The sequence below is a fragment of the Neospora caninum genome, chromosome VIII, assembly GCF_000208865.1.
Source record: "Neospora caninum Liverpool complete genome, chromosome VIII".
In the NCBI taxonomy this organism is placed as follows: Eukaryota; Apicomplexa; class Conoidasida; order Eucoccidiorida; family Sarcocystidae; genus Neospora; species Neospora caninum.
In genome coordinates this window covers 2545840-2562537 of record NC_018395.1, presented here as the reverse complement: position 1 = coordinate 2562537, position 16698 = coordinate 2545840, and the positions used below count along the sequence as shown (strand labels likewise).

The following is a 16698-nucleotide window of genomic DNA, read 5'->3' as shown; positions in this document are numbered from 1 at the left end:
CGCCCTTTCGTTGTTGCCAGACATCGTTTGCCTAGCTCGGGTTTTCCGTTGCAGGAAGAAAGGCAGGCAACCGTGCCTGAGCGCGACACAGCGGAAATTGCAGCATCCGCGCTCTGAGGTAACAATTGGAAGTGGACAGCGGGGTGTAGGAGCTTTTCCGGGTTCAGCGCGCCCTCCGCTGTGTCTGTGCGCAATGGAATCTGCACAGAGAACGAATTTCTCGTGGCGTGTTGTCTGGGGTTCCCACGAGGTGGAGAGGCAGTGCTAGCCGTGAGACAGCCGCGTTTATGGACTGGAGTGCGAATTCCGGGATCGCAGAAGCGACAGGTTGTGTTCACGGCGAAAATCGGTATTTGGAGGGGATAATAACTAAAGCGATCGGCTCAGAGAGTATTCGTGTAAGAAGCATCCGGTTTCAATCGTCAGGCGGAAGAGCAGCCCTCCAAGGCCCCAGAATAACGGCTCAGACAGACATCTACCGTTTGTGAACGTGTGAAATAGTAATGCAGTTCTTAGGGTTTTTAAATGGTTCCATTGTCCACGTGACTTGGCGCGTGGTGGTTTTAGTCCGTGTTGATGACAAGATTTGGGATTGTGATTTTTCCTATATGCCTGTGTGGCAGTAACTTCGCTCGAAGAGTGCACAGATCTCCTTAATACCTTTTGTTCCTGGCGACTCGGGATTCCTCACAAAGACGTCAACTTCCAGTGTGAAGTAAAAAGAGGGATTGGCCCTCTCGTTTTCTGAGGCACACAGTGTCCAGTGTGTACGTCAATTTTCATGGAAGCTCCTGTCTCCGCAGCAAACTAACCCGGCTTCTTCCGCCTAGAATTATGGATGCACGCACCGCTCAGCAAGCGGATTCATTTCCCGTAGCGCTGTTACATAAGTTCCAGAAATACACAAAAGCAAGCATGAGAGGAATACGGCTTCGTCACTGGCTGCTCTGTGCTGAGCCTGCGCACTCGACACTCTGAGGAGCAGTTTGCTGATCTGCGGATCATCATTGCGCCTATAAAAAAATAAAAAACGCCGCGCTCCCTATCGTTTTTGTGTAAATTCATCGTGGAGGGGACAGGCGCCAGAAACCACCGTAGGAATCTGAGAAGGAAGAAGTGTCGGCTGTAAGCTGAGCCTCCATGCTGTAGCGCGTCCGTGTGCTGGTTTGTCCACGGCCTAAGGACGGATGCTAAGCTGCGGAATTGTTTCGTCTCGAAGAGGTGCGTCATATATTCAGTCGCGATCACCTCCAGGGAGCAACGAGACAGACAAACTCGGAAGGAGTATCAACGCAGTGTCGAGGCGGAGAAACTGATATCGACCAGAGACGCGCTGTCCCCAAAACACAAGGCACAGGGTGTTACCCCGACTGCAGCCACAGTCAAAAGACAAAAGAAAATAGAGACTCGGGACGGAAAAGAAGAGCGAACGTATCTCGCGGTGCACACGATGAGGAAACCCAAAGCGCAGGCAACCCCTGGTTTTCGCCCGAATCATGGCACCGGAAGTCGCATCACCAAAAGAGAAAACAAGCGCCAACAAGCGAAAGTAACTCACGAATAAGAACACATACACCGTGCTTTGCACGTGGAAGTCGTTCCTCGCCCAAAATTCCACATCGGGGCCCAGCGCCTTCCCTATCTCGATTTGTACGCGATTCCAAAACAACGCGATTTGATGCATATATATATATATATATATATATTTATTTATAAATATACAGATAGAAAATCCGTATATGCAGATATATAGATATATATAAATATAGACCTTATCTATACTTTTATATACACATCGAGGTTTCGTCCTTGTCACAGCCGTTTCTGTCATAGGGAGCACGAATACCGCCGCAAAGGGTTTGCATTACAAAATCACCATTCGGTGGCAGGTAACAGAAATCCGCAGGAAAGCTTAGACCACCGATCGGAAAAGGAAAAATGACGTTCCGTTATCCACGTCTGCAAAAGCCGTCCCGGCTGCCCCGGTTTCTCTGTGCACCCAGAGGCCTTCCTGCTGGTCCATCTCACGGCACCCACTTTTTCAGCCTTTTTCGTCGCGCTTGCCTTCCCTTTCGGGTTTGTGTTGCCGGAACAAAATCACGTGACGAAAACGGCTGACTGTGAAAGAATCGCCGCTGGGATTTCCAAACAGGTAGGCACGAAACACGCCCGCAGGCTGCCTATGCAGAGCTCGATGCTCCTCGGCCTTTTGTGGAGTGAGAAAAGCATAAGCGTGTACCGAGTGCCGTCGGACACCAGACGGTGGGTACACATGCGGATTCAGCTGTTACACGCCATCGTTTTTTTACGACTCGTTCGGCTGAACAGAGAACGAGGCTCTGAGATACAAAGGCCTCTTCGTCTTGACCCCGACAATACGTCTACGGATGCCCACCAGGCGCAATCGAGACCTCTATATGTGGTTGTATATGACTCTTGAAATACCCTAAGAAACTGTACATTTTTATACATGAACGCATATATATATATATATATATATATATGTTTGTATGTGTGCATATACGCTCGCATTTTCATGACTGCTTCTGTAGGGAGTCACGTTTTTTGGTTGTTGGGGAGAGCGCAGGAAGGCAGAAGACGGACAGGGCGGTGAGCGCCGTACACAGGCCCATGAGCGTGCCGAGGCCATCGGTGCCGATCGTTCTGAAGAAAACGAAAAACGAAACAGCGACGCCGAACAAACCAAGCTCGTCATGCGTGGAGTTCACATCAGCGCCTGACAGAGAGCAGTGCCAGAGTGCGCGAAGACGACTCAAAGCCGTGGTCAATGTGTACGACGATCTGGGACGTCTGTCCGACTGCACAGCCTCCTCAGAACGCTCAAAGTGTCGTTCAAAACGGAACACAGCACCCTCTGCATGCATCTCCCAACCTACGCAAATGCATGCAAATGAGTCCGCTATGGGTGGAGAGCGACTACTGTGAGAACCGATTCAGTTGACGGCGGAGAGCCCAGCGAGTCAAGTTGCGCATGGAGACAAGCAGACGCAAGCGAGCATTCAAAGACAAGGCCGGAAGGAAATGACAGACGAAGCTGCAGGGAAGGAGACAGAGACGATAGGACGAACAGCCAAGCGAACGAGGGAGGAAGCCACGGAAACATGTTTTCTCGCAGCGAAGCCTAATAGAGATGTGCCTGCTGCAGACGAGTACGGTCTGTGCGTGACGGCGCTGTGACGACGGAGAGAGAAATGGAATTCCTCGTTGAAAGACAGTTTCCGAAAACAAAAAATCGAGACGAACGGCAACCCTACCAAGAGACACTTACTGTGCCACACGCTGAGTGAGGTAGGCAAAGCCGAGAGAAGAGGCCAGCTGGGAACCGAAAATGAAGCCGTACAGGTGACCTAGAAGACCGCGCATGCGCAAAGAAAAAGATTCAATGCCCCGGTTTGATGAGAAAGGTAGACCAGCTTCAGACACCCGGATTCCTACCATGAGGGGAAAACGCGATTTCTTCGCAGAACGAAGAGACATCCCGCCCTCGTTGTGCGTAGCGCTGTGCTCTTGAGAACGGGGGGGGATGCACAAGAAACCCATAAGCCGTAAGCGAAGTCTCCTGGACGGAAACAAGAAAGCCTCGCCTCCACATTGCTCGCAGTTTCGCAGTTCGTATCTGTTGGCGAATAAAAAGGTCTAGTTCTGTAGACAGATATCTCAAGATACTCCACCAGGAGACGGACCGGTTCCAAAAAGGAGTAGAACAGATGCAGTTACACAGCTGGTCGTGTGGAGGTGAAGCGGCGCAAACGAGAAAGGACCGCTCATACTCTCCCCCTCAACAAAGGTTCATACTTCCGAGGCGCACAGAGAACTTGCAAGCTCTTTGCCACAACGTTTTGCGTCCTGGAACGTTTTCTGCCACTCCGCAAAGACGGGAGCTCAGCCCCTGCGAACCCGCGCGACAGGTGCGTGCTCTGTGGCGTTCCTCACCTATCGCATCTCGGCCAAAGATCGAGGCCACTGCCGAGGGGAAAACCGAGAAGTTTCCTCCGAGACAGAAGAAACTTCCGGAAACAGCGCAGGCGTAAAGAAAGCCGCCTTTGGGTGCGGCGTTAGGCAGGAAGAAGAGTAGGGCACTCCAGAGCGCGCTGAGGCTCATCTGAGAGCAACGAAGGCAGCAAGGAATGCGAACAGAAATGAAGAAGAGCGAGGTGGACACGGTCCCACGATGTCGACGGGAAAAGGCGAAAAGGTCCTCTTCACATATCGCTTTTTTCTCTATCATCGAGTCGACGCTCTCGTGTCCATTTCGCGTACACGCGGTGCCAACTTGTCACGCGGTGTGTCTTTCCTTTCTCCTTCATTTCGCCTCTCCACTCTGGCCCTCTATCCAATACCGTTATCCCCTGTCGCCCGTTTATCTCTTCTCTTCTGCCTGTTCCTTCCTCGCACCCTCGCCCATCGGCGTCGCATCCTTTCAGAGTCGCCTTCCTCCCGGTTTCCGCCTCCATTTGGACTCTCACTTTCGTTCACCCGTTGACAGCCGATACCTGCCTATATGTCTGTACCGCGTCTTCTGCATGTTTCTGTGTCGCTTGCGCTACGCGAGCGTTCAAAGCCGCGCTCACCAGAGAGGTCTGATATCCGCGTTTGTCGGCCACGTATCCCCAAGCGAGCCTTCCCAAAGCATTGCATGCGCTCGCTGCCGCGCCGACGAGCGCCAGGCGCGCCTCGGTGAGGACGTACGAGCGCGAGCTGCGGTCGACAGCCAGCAGGCGCCAGAACGTGGCGGTGAAGCAGATGGCAAGGCCGTTCAGGAAGAAGAGGATCCAGAGACTCCAGAACGCACCGGAACACAGCGCTTCTCTAACGGACACAGTCGCGCCGACTCCGTCGTCGCCTGGCTCGCCGCGTCCTCGCTGGACCAAGGCGCCGTCCTCGTCGCCACGCGCTTCCATTCGCGAGCCGACGACGCAGGCGCCGTCCGCCGCTGCGCCGGAGGTATGTACACCTGGCGACGCGGCAGCGGGAGAGCGCAGCAACGCAGCGCCGGCAGAGAGAAGGAGCAAATAGCAGATGGCCAGCCTCTTGAAAAGCAGAGGAACCCGAAGCATGATTTCGCGCTGTTCCGCGTCAGACACATCGTAGTAGAGCTCTGCGGGATGAGACGCATACGGCGCCTGCGAGGGCGGAATGTTTAGCGGGTTCAAGAACGCCGCCTGAAGAGGCGAAAACAAAAGCGCGCCGGTACCAAAGCCTGCTGTGATCGCCCCACTCACAATTCCTAACACACACACACATGCACACAAACGCATATATATATATATATATATATATATATATATATTTGTGTATATCATCTTGTGCGTATGCAAGTGGAAGGGAAAGAAAACGAGATGGCAATGGAGGAAAGCAGACACAGACGCTAAATGTGTACGAGCAGACCAATGAGAAATGAGAAGGACCATGGCACGGCCGACACGACGACCGGACAGGAGAACACAGAAGAGAGGCTGTCGGCAGGGTGCGTGGAGACTGTTGTCTCCTTCGGTTCCTTGTGTCGTTCAGTACCTTTTTGGTCCGGAAACCAGGCGAGACCACAGAGGAGCGGCGCGGTGTATGCGAGGCCGAGGCCGATGCCTTGCAGCACGCCAAAGACCGTGACAAAGAGTGCGTAAGAGTGGAGCAACACCGGAGCGAGGCCGACGGCGAGACTCATTAGGGCGCCGCCAAAGATGACCGTACTGAAGGCAAACGAAAACACGGCGAAGGACGCTTCCGTCACGTCTTGGCGACGCGGCGTACAGACACGAGCAAGGACGAGAAGCTCGGGGAGTGAGGGGAAGGTGCGTGCATCTGCTCCGAGATATTGTTCTTTCGAAATCAAACGGCGGTTTAGCGATTCGACGGCTTTTAGCTCTTCCACGGACAGGACAAAAGGGGAGACGTGGCGTTTGAAGCAGAGAACGTGAGGGACGGTCCCAGCGCTTTCTCAGTCTGAGGGGTTCTTTTCAGCAAAGAGAGGAAGGTAAAAGCACTGAAAGACCAGTAAGAGTGAGGGGACGGGGGTAACAAGTCGTTCGTCGTAGCGGGATGAAGCGAGGGCGAGAAAAGGAAAATCTATGACGGACATTCAGTACTCAAAAAGAGGGAAGAGTGTGCAACGGGGAAGAAAGAGACCAAGCGGAGCGGAGGCGGCACTGGCGGAAACGCGAGCTAAAAAACGTTGGAGGCGGTGCCCAGTGGAAGGATCCAGCAAGGGTGAGAAGGCAGACGAAACGGGCCAGAGGAGAGAGAGAAAAAAACGCGCAGCAGACGAAGGGGATGGGGACCTTTACACGATCAACGAGAACACCCGAAAAGAACCGAAGGCGCGAGCGCAACAGAAAGCGCAGAAGCAATGTGTGGACCAATGAAAGAGCTTGGAAGAATCCATCGAGGGTTGAAGAGGAAGGGCATTGAGAAACACACAGAAGTGAAAACGTCCGCTCCGAGCGACACAGTGTTCGAGACGTCTTTGCGCCCGCGTCCGACGCCTTTGAATGTTTTTTTTTAATCGCCTTTCCAGCAGTTTGCTGCTCAGTTGAAAGGCGCCGCCGGTTCGTGTGTTCGCTTCGTCTCGACCCTCGCGTCAGTTCCAGCTGTACATTCCTTTTCTGAGTTTCCGTGTTTTGTCCATCTTCCTCCGTCACCTCCCCGTTTCGTCCTCCGCTTCGTCTTCTCTTTCTCGGACCCTTTTTTCCCTCTTCGTTTCCTGCCTTCTGGCTCCGGCATCTCCTCTGCCTGCTGCCCTCTCTCGCCGATTTGAAAAGCTCGGCGTGGGCCGTTCGATTCGGCCGCGCCTTTGCCGCGCGTCTTCCCATTTTCGATTCTTTCTCCAGACGTACCGACACGGGCCGAGAATCCTCTGCGCCTTTCCGCCAAGAGGCATCCCGAGCGTCATACCGGCGAACTGGCTAGCGAGAACCCACGCAGAGTCGCTGAGGCGAACGAGAGAGGGTGCCGACGCGAAGGAAAACGCCGCGAGCGAAGGCGCGTCTTCCTCAGCCGAGTCTGAGCCGATCTGCGCAGCCTGACCCGCTTGTAGGCGCTGGATCTGCAGAAGTCGCATGTAGCTGATCACATACACCGCCAGTGTCCCCCAGGTGTACACGGTGCCCAAGCAGACGTGGACGAGGACTCCGCCGAGAACCGATAAGTAGCCGTTCACGTGCTTTTTCTGTTCGCTCGTCCCAGGACACACAGAAGAAAGGAGCGCTGGAGAATACGAAGGCAAAAGCGGCGCCGCGGATCCATGCCGATGGTTCTCGGGCGAGGACACAGCCAGTCGAGGAGGCGCGTGAGGCCCCATGCTGGCGGGTGACGGAAACGCGAGGAGAGAGCGCGCGAGGGCAAATACGCAGAAAACAAAGATCAAGGGGGGCCGTATACGAGAGGCGGCCGTCGGAAGCAGGAGGACAGAACCAGACAGAAGAGAGAAAGCCGCAGAAGCCGAACAGACTGTGGAAGTCGAGGAAGAAGTGACGTGAGGAGGGGACCCGGAGACGACGGAGAAGAGGCAAAAGGGGAAAGGCGAACGCACACGGAGGAACAGATGAGGTAGGTGAAGGACGACTGGGACCATTGACGGTCAAAAACCGAGCCGTATGGGAAGCATTTTGCAAAGGAAACTCCTGACGAGCCCCAGAGATACCAGCAAAGGCGTGGAAGAGAGCTGAGCAAACGCCAGGGGGAACTGAAGCCTAGAAAGTGCGTGTGAAAGCATCGTTCTTCGGCGGACGCTCAGGAAAGTGTCAGGTTGGTGGGCGCAAAGGAGCTGGCTTTTTCCGGGACACACGAGACACGACGAAGAGCCTGCGAATGGAGACAAGGAGAGGCGACCGAAGGGTGAAGCTTGTCGACAGGCATGCGAGACCAACAAAGTGAGAAGAGGGAGAGCGAGACAGGATTTTTCTCGAAAAAACTCGTAGCTTCCTTGACGCTTTCAGGTGTTGAATCTCACCCGGCCTCCGCGACCACGCGCTTGCTCTTTTTCACGCTTGCCTAGGTTTTTCTACCGACGAACGAAAGCGTCTCTTAGCGGGGCCGGAAGGACACAGAACACCAAAGCAAAAGATCAAAGCGCCTTTCCCTTCAATCAGGACGGCCTTTCCGCGCTTCCACCGCAAGGCAAAACAAGAACAGCACGAAGTGTGCTGGTGACTGGGGGGTGGGCCAAAAGGAGACAGGACGCGCGAGGGGACACCGTAGACGCGCGCGCGCTGGCGGGACTCCCTGAATCGATTTCGGCAAAAACACGGAACATGGCATTCTTCTGTGTGACCAAGTCGGCAACGCAAGGATCCGAAACTGCGTTTCCCAGGTTGCTACCGCGAAAACGCGCTTTTTGCTCCAGGATTCCACCCAGCCTGGCACCTGAACACCGTCCACAGACTCACCGCTGCGGCATGAAAGTTGGACGGCGAGCAGGCGGCAGACTACGGCGCGCTGTCCACGTCTTGACGGCTGTAGAACTGAGACGCATTTTACCTCGTCGATGAGGCGACGAGATCGCAAGATATATACGCAAGTTGTTGACTGGGATTCATACTCTTCTGAAAAAGTGGAAAGGCGCAGGGCGGTGGAAACGAGCGGCAGGGTGGTTTCACCGAGTGCTCCGCCCCTAGGCGTAGCCATCACTCGCACAGACGACGAAAAAAAATCTACCGGGTGACCCTGACCTGCAGGAAGCCTACGCACTCACGGCGATGCCTCTCTTGCGGGATGCAGGAACCAAGTGCTTGAGGGAAACGGGCGCTGTTCCAGAAGGAACTCGTTTCGGTCTCCTTTGAATCCGGCGTGCACAGATTGTGGAGACGGGCGTATGCGGTGGACCGCTGTCCGCTCGTGTCAAGAGTTCGATGGAGACACTCTCTGCCCGTCCCGGACACGGTTGCACGCGGGACTCTCTCGGATTGTTCCCGAGATGGTTTCTTCAAATCCGTGGAGATGTCAGTTGCCCCAGTACCGAAAACAGACTGCGGCGGCCACAGAGTGTCTCCGGAGGGGGGGGGGGGGGTGATAGCCAGGGGCCGCGTGTGTTGGAAACAGCAAACTTTGTCCGAAGGCTGGGTTACAGAGAGAAGCGCGACAAAGCGCGAAACGGAGCTACGAAGGCTCGGCTACCGCGGGCGGACCCAGCGCACGTGAAGGGGTTGTACGCGAAGAAACCGTTTCGGCTTCCTTCTGAATGCATTGTTCTGGCCAATGGCGCAGGTCGCGCTGGGAGAGCAGGCAAGCTCTCGCCAGTCCTCCACCTGCCGAGAAACCGTAGCCTCGCGCTATGTTGTCGAGGAGAGACTGGGGAAGTGCTGTCTCTCGCACTGTATTCCGTTTCTTCCCACTTTCACCGGTTCGCTTCTTCCCCGGCGGCCTCCATTCTGCCTCCGCCAGGAATCCGTCAGTGAGAGTAAATAACCGCTCCCCAGCGTGTGCAGATCTGCCTCCATCTAGAACTTTATACGCGCAAGATGCTCCGATGGTCTGCAATAAGTAAACATTCAAACGCATCGGGTGTACAGCTGGAACGTAACGAGCTCGATCCACAAACGTATAGCATGTATGTACTTCAGCATACATTCCGGTACGAGGATATTGTCAACTGAGACAAGGAAAACGGAAACAAAGTATGCCTATTAGACCGACGGTCCTACGGAAGCGGCCGCAACCTGCTGCTCCTCTTGCCTCTCGATGACGGCAGACTTTGCCGTTTTTAGCGAAACCGGTTCCCCTGTTCTTTTTTGATTTGTCCACAGACTGGAAGTCAGAAGACCGATGGGAGACGGGAACCCCCCGGCAGGCAGTTCCGTTCCGCATCTCTGACACCCCATATTTCCATTGGCCCTTCAGCCAAGTCGATTTGGGACACACTGGTGTGAGTTCCGAGAGAGAAAGTATGCGATGACAGACTGAGACATGATTCTTTTTGTCGGGTCCCTTTTGGCTTCTCCGCGTGACTCCCTCTCCTGTTGACTCGAATCGCGCTGCTTCAACATCTAGCTTCTCCGTCGGTTACACGGTGGCGACAACAGCGCTGGTAAGCAGGTGTCGCCGAAAGAATTCAAAACGAAGGAGGGACGAGGAAAGAAAAAACTTGGATCCGGTAAACAAAAACATTCAAGATCTAAACCAGTGGTCAAACTCTGACAAATATATGAGGAGGCGAAAAGAGAGAAAGCGCAGCTAGGATGAGCAAGGGGGTGACGGGGGATAGAGCTGAAACGAAAGATACAAGAGATGTGGAAGAGATGTTGAGCAGCGACCGCGGAAGATGACAGCAAACGTTTCAAAAGTGGGCACCTGCTACCGGCAATTTGGCGAAAGGCAACGCGAGGTCAGGTGCTTGTACGCCGTCAAGTGTAGGCAGGTCGGCGTGAAGAGTCTCGTCCTACGTCCTCGACTGAGCGCCGGACGGGTAGAGAGTTGGAAGAACGGGAGGCCGGAGGGCACAGCACACAGCCCCGTGACTTCTCTCGCCCAGTGCGCTGTCTCGCTGTCTCTTTTCCAAGTATTCCACGGTTATCCACCGCGTCCCAGTATGGACCTGGGTTGCGTTCTGACACTTACTCAACGAGAAACGAGCTGACGACGACAAGGGGAGTCGTGCTTCTCTCCCTCAGGATGAACGGCTGTTGATGGCCAGAAAACACAGATGAGCAATAGCGGGAGAGAGAGGGAAAGAGAATAGCACCCTACGTGGCATCACGCCTTTCCCATACACAGGAGACCCCCCAGACGCACGAGGCTTCCTTTGCCACTCTCTCTCATGCTGCCTGCGTAACGGCAAGGACTTGAAGTGGGGGAACAAAGGGGGCGAGAAGCACGAGGAAAATACAGAACACAACACCGCGTGACTGGCAAAAGCAAGAAAAACCCGATGAACCTTGGCTCCGGTTTGCTTCCGTGGTCTCCGCTTGAAGCCGTGCTCACCCCATCCTTATCCTACGGGGGAATTCACCAGCAGCTGATCACTCTCTATCACACTGCATAGAAGCCTCTTGGCTGATTTTTAAAAATTCAAGCATACAGGGTCTGGGTGCCAAATGCTTCCTATAGGTTCACGGAGAGAAGCATCCTCTCCATTCTTCAGAACACACGCCTGCACGCACGGCGGCCTCTTCTTTCCACTTCCTTTCTGGATCTCGCCTGATCACGGCAACACTCTTCGTCCACCCTCGTTCCTTCTGTTCATGTTTCCCTTCAGTGTCTCTTCGACTTTCTGCCTCGAACTCCTCTCTTTCAGGTGTCGGGTTCCTGATCCCCTCCTCTCCCACATGCGTTGTTACCCCGACGTTCACATCTCGTCTTTCCGCGGCCTCTCTCCTTCGGCCCTTCTCTTTCACACGCTCGAACGCATCTGTCCCCTCCTCTACCCCAGCTTCACCTCGTTCCGCCCTCTCTGCCAAGAAGTACGTTTCACTTCCTCCGCAGTCGTCGTGCTTTCTTCGCTCTCCCCTCTCGGCAGCCTCTTCTGTCTTCATAGACGTGAGGAGCTGCGCGCGCCGCGACATGTGGAGGGCCTTTGCTCCTCGAACGAGGGCGTAAACACAACCCCCGAAGATAATTAAGCACGACGCGAAAGAGCAGAGAGAGGGAAGAAGCCCAGCCGCAGAGACGCCGACGGCTTCAGCTGTTGCGGCAGCAGCTGCGGCCGCGCTCTCTGTCGTCGCCAAAAACTCGAAAAGAAAAGATGGAAGCTGGACAAAGACAAGACGCCCGACCACAAGGGCTGTCAAAGGTTTGAGCGCTGAGAACAAAAACCGCATACACAAATAAAGAGGCACACGATACACACGGAAAGAACAGAAAGAGAGCGCGTGCAACGGAGTAAAATCAAAGTGAAACGGTGGGTTTGGCCGCACAGGCACACCCACTTCTTTGGCCTCTTCGCGCGCGGTGACTCGGCCTCGGATGAAAGTGTGCATCTCCTCTCACGATTTTCGGCTTCGAAAGGAAATTTCATCAACCCTCGTCATCGTCAGGTTCAAGACCCTGCCCAAGGACACGGAACAGCTACCGCGAACAACACGCCTTCATATATCTTCCAAACCTCAGTTTCTATCGGAGGCGTAGGATACAGGCATTTTTTTCTACTCGTCTTCCTACCTTCCCCTTTCTTTCTAACGCAGCACTCACCCTCAACGACAGCAGATTCAATGTCGTGCCAAGAATAAGGAAGCGATTCCTCCAGAACAGCAAGAAAATCTTCCGCGTCTTCGGCGGGAACGTGGAACGTGACGCCCTCGAGGGCTGTAGGGCCGTAGAGGTCGATAGAGTTCAGGAGGAACGCCACCATTGCCTGGTCAGCAAAAACCACCACATGGAGACTGCACGGTTCCGAGCCTATTCGGATCTGGCCACGGGAATCACGGAACGAACGGCAACGGCAGAGGGCGTTGACGATAGTAATAGAGAAAAGGGGAAGAATAAGCAAGAAGCAGTATCACCAGTACCGCGTCCGTGTCTGAAAAGATACCAATCTGCCAAAACCTTTCTCGGGACAAAATCCGGCAGAAACAGGCAGTGAAGGCAACGCCACAAACTGTGTTTGGTATGCATACCCTCTGTGAGTGTGTGGTGGTTTGGATGTGTGCTGTGTGCTTTACTGCGTCCTGAAGTCTGATATTTTCTTTCTCGTGCCTGTCCTCTTACCGTGAAAGACGGGAAACTGGTGCTTGCACCCGCCTTTTGCATTCTGTGTCTCCCTGACGTTCCACCTCTGCTATGCCTCCCTGGCGTGCGCCTTCCTGCGTCCCTCTCTCTGTTCCACACAGTTCTCGTCAGATTGGCAGTCCCGTGCTTCCAGTAACCCGCAATTGATCCACCCAGTGTATTCTCTGGGCATGTCGATGCCATGGTGTATCTGCAGTGCGGCAAGAACGAGCGGGCTGTGAGAGCAGGAAAAAACGTGGAAGGAAAGGGCGACCGCGTTACGGGATCAGTGAACTGGAAGGCGTCGTCTGACTGCTTGCCGTCCCTCACATCTCTCACATCACCGCCCGTTGCGCTACGCGCTGCTAAAAGGAGCTTCTCTTCAGGAGAAAGAGGAGTCAAGAACAGGTCCAGAAAGCGGATGTCGTCTCGTTCCGTATTCGCCTCTGTCGCGGCTCTGTCCTCAATTGTGTCATTGGGTGTATTCACACCAGGCGCAACTTCTTGCGTCTCAGTTTCTTTCTCAAAGAGGCGGCGAAGAGAAGAGGCAATCGAAAGCCCTCGATTATTCCCCGCTGACAAATCCCGCTCGGCTGTATTGTTGGCTCCCCGCTCAGCACTTCCTGCGTGGGCCTCTAGGTCGTCTCGTTCCACTTTCGCCCCTGGGTGCCTGGTGCGAGAGAGAGACCGGTCGGCGGGCAGCGCTCCGGTGTCTATCCTTTCTTCGTCTGCCGCCAAAGAGCCAGCTTGAGACTCGTCAATAAGTTCAGATGATAGAGTTGATGCAAGCAGAGAAGCATCGGCACCAATTTCACTCGGGTCATTGATTCGAACAAGACCTGAGGACCTGTTTTCAATGTTAACCAAGCTCTCGTCTCTTCCTTCTCCGGTATACCGAAATTGGCAACTCCCCTTTGTCTCCATTGTCACCACACCTCTACCTTCGCTCGGTAGGGGGACGCCTGCACCCGATGATGGGCGCAGTTCCTGGTGGTCTTCTGCCTTCAGACCCTTCCACGTCGTCTCTTTGCACCCGTCTTCCACCACGTCTGCGCTTGGTTGCCCCTGTACCTTCCCATCGGAGGAACGTTGACGATCGCAAGACGAGGCGGGAGCGATGCAGGGTGTGAATGCGCTGCGTGCTTCATCGACAGGGTACAACGGAGTGCCGCATTGGGTGTCCGTGGGAGCACCTCTGCCCACGGTGCTGTCACCGCCGTAAATGTCAATAAAAAACCACGAGTTTTCGACTTCTTCCACACGACCTCTTCCCTCGGCTAAACCCATTCTATCAAACTGAGTTCGACACATCTGGCGCTGAGGAATCGGTTGCACAAAAAGCGGAGATGAACGCAAAGAAGGAGCACATGGCGACGATAAAAGAGAACAGCACGCCGTTGATGCACCTACACGATGTCGATAGGTTGCACCCGGTTCTTTCTGGTAATACGAGGCGACGTATGGATTCACGCGACTTCCCTGTGTCTGCCTGCCTCCTCCGTTACCCCTAGACTTGGCCGGAACCTTGCAAGATCCAACGACGAGTTTTGGACTGGGCGAAAGCGCGGATGCATCTTCTGCCCGTCGAGTGGTACGAGAATTACTGTCGCCCTCACACACAGAGGGGGACGACCGCTGCAAAGAAGAAGCAGTATCCGCAGGCCGGGATGTGGTCTCCTCTCCCGGCTGTCCCGCTTCGCTTCCAGGCTCTTCAGTGTGTCTGGGAGCGTCCAAAGTGGGACAGGCGTCGTCTCTGGTACTGGGAGCACAACCTGCACACTGCTGATTAGGAGGCGACGATGTCAAGGGTTGAGCACATGAAGAAGTGGCAGGTGAGGGAAGGTGTTCGGGATTCGCAGCGGAAGGCGTCTTGTCAGCAGTGGGCGGCGACTGCTGGGCACTGAGGCCAAGAAGAGGCGACAGCACCGACGCATAACTTGTCTCCGAAGCTCCAGAAGTCTGAACAGCCGAAGCAACGGCCCCAGTTCTCTGGCCGGTTGCGGCGACGACAGCAGATGAGGCGTTTGAGATTGCCTGCTGCACGCTCCGCCCAATCTGCATTAAGGCGGCAGACACGGCGGGGCTACCTGAAGAAGCCGCCATCTCTAGGAATGCAGAAAACCCCACCAGAGACGTGGAGCCGCGACTAAGAAATGGAAACAAATGACACGTCAGAAACGCAGGAGCGGCCGTAGGGAAACTTAATTCGAGGAGAAAGGGAAGAACCGGACGAAGGAGAAATGCTGCTAAACAAGGCAGACAAGGATAGGGAACGTGACGAGCACACTCAATCGGCAAGCAGGCCGAGTTAGACAACAGACGACGCCAAAAAGGCAAGAAACCGAAAGTGACGGGGAATGCGACAGAAGAAAGCTGTCACTCCGCTTCGTCCTCTCCTCAAAAAAAGAAAAAGTCCAAGATTCGAAAAACGCTCGAAGTCCTGTTGCGTGCCCGGCAGCCGTGTCCATTCGACGCGGTCACAGCGAAAGATACCCTATGGTGTCCGCTCGAGAGGAAATCTCCGAACGCGCGCGTGCCGACACATTTACAGCCAGGACGCCATGAAGACTCATTCATTCTCCTTAAACTCAAGAAAAACAAATGGAAGGCCAGCCTTTTCTCCGCTTACAAGGAGTAACGCTCAGCTTCGGCAGCGCTACGGGGAAGGAGCTGTCTCGCTTCTTTGGCTACCTCTCTGCAATATTGCCGACGTCGAACGCAAACAAAAACGACGACCGCTGCATCAATACCACGCGCAGCTGATATGCCGTTATTTGCCCTACGATTTAACGCATTTTCAGGGAAAGATTGTGCAGGACGAACAGAGACACCATCGCACGTCAGAACAGCTTACATTCTGTACCACTGGTTTCTGCCGAGCTTCGGCGATATGCCGGTAACGTAGCCCCGATTAAACGACCGCAACCAACGCTGGCGGGTACGCACACGCATGCTACGGATTGTGATCCATGGGAGAGGCTCAGAAACACCTCTGAAAGCGTTACAGCACGAAGCGGACTAAGCGAGAGCCTGGCTATCCTCGGGCAAGTGTATTGGTCGGAACAGGCAACTGAATTTCGCGGCAGTATGTCGGCTATCCGGTGCCAACGCAGAACACGAATGCACGATTGCGAAGTTTGCCTTCACTCCTTCCAGGGATGACTCCTACAGGCTCTCCGAGCAGTACGGCAAAACAGCCGAAGGTCAGCAGAGAAAACTGGACTAGCAGATTAGGGTTGCGTGAACAGAATGGAGTGCGGTTCGCCGTCCACGAGTGGCCTGTAGAAGGAACTTGAAACATGTGAAACCGGATGATGTGGCTAGCGAGGGCTCTGGAACATCTGCTCAGTTGTTGACTACGGGTTACCCATGAAGAAACGCACCAGGCAGGTTGGTTGCGAAACCGCTTCATATGGGAACTCCCGATTTGCACTACTGTGTTCGTGCTTGTCTTGACGTCAACTACGTCTACGACTGCTTCGTTTCTGTGGCAAACCAGTCGCTTCCAGCGGATTCCCCAGGCGTTCGCTGAGGGTGGCCTAATGGCGGTGGAGAACAATAGAAGAGAGAGGCGAGGGGACGGACGCAGTGAAGGCCGCCATCGACGCTCATGGAAACCGCATGCGGCCCATCCGCGAGGGTATGTGTAAGAACGATCCTCGACCGGTGTCTTCGCCTGGGCACGGCGGAACCTTTTCTACTGCTGCTCTGACACATGGTTCGCCGTCAGCGAAGATTTCACACGCGACTTTAAACCGTCGCATTCCACCAATAAGCCAATCTGGACGCGGCGGCGCTGTAGCTTGTTCGGACGCAGGCGTCTCGCCGCTGTCACCCGCAGGTCGGCTGACAGAGTTCGCTGAGACGCCCGGCTCTTTGGTGCTCGTATGAAGTGGGGAAAGCTGTCGCAGGAAATACACAGCAGTCGCGATCTAGGCAGCGAACAGCGCCCTGTTGCTGATGAAAAGAATTCATGTGACGGTGCATAACACAAAGGAAGGAGCGGCGCGCATTGAGAACATTTGGTGACTCAGACGGAGCACG

General features: G+C 54.6%; 2 protein-coding genes across 2 annotated transcripts; both read right to left on the bottom strand.

The window, feature by feature from the left end:
• Nucleotides 1-2534: 2534 nt before the first annotated feature.
• NCLIV_033285 (hypothetical protein) lies at nucleotides 2535-7315 on the bottom strand (the record flags this gene model as incomplete). The annotated part of the gene is made up of 6 exons (XM_003883525.1): nucleotides 2535-2664; nucleotides 3290-3368; nucleotides 3955-4123; nucleotides 4593-5224; nucleotides 5536-5708; nucleotides 6852-7315. 6 exons carry the CDS (start codon nucleotides 7313-7315, stop codon nucleotides 2535-2537), a joined length of 1647 nt encoding a protein of 548 aa, XP_003883574.1.
• A 3745-nt stretch (nucleotides 7316-11060) lies between these two features.
• Nucleotides 11061-14715, bottom strand: NCLIV_033280 (hypothetical protein; the record flags this gene model as incomplete). The annotated part of the gene is made up of 3 exons (XM_003883524.1): nucleotides 11061-11749; nucleotides 12097-12252; nucleotides 12720-14715. 3 exons carry the CDS (start codon nucleotides 14713-14715, stop codon nucleotides 11061-11063), a joined length of 2841 nt encoding a protein of 946 aa, XP_003883573.1.
• Between the last annotated feature and the right edge of the window lie 1983 nt (nucleotides 14716-16698).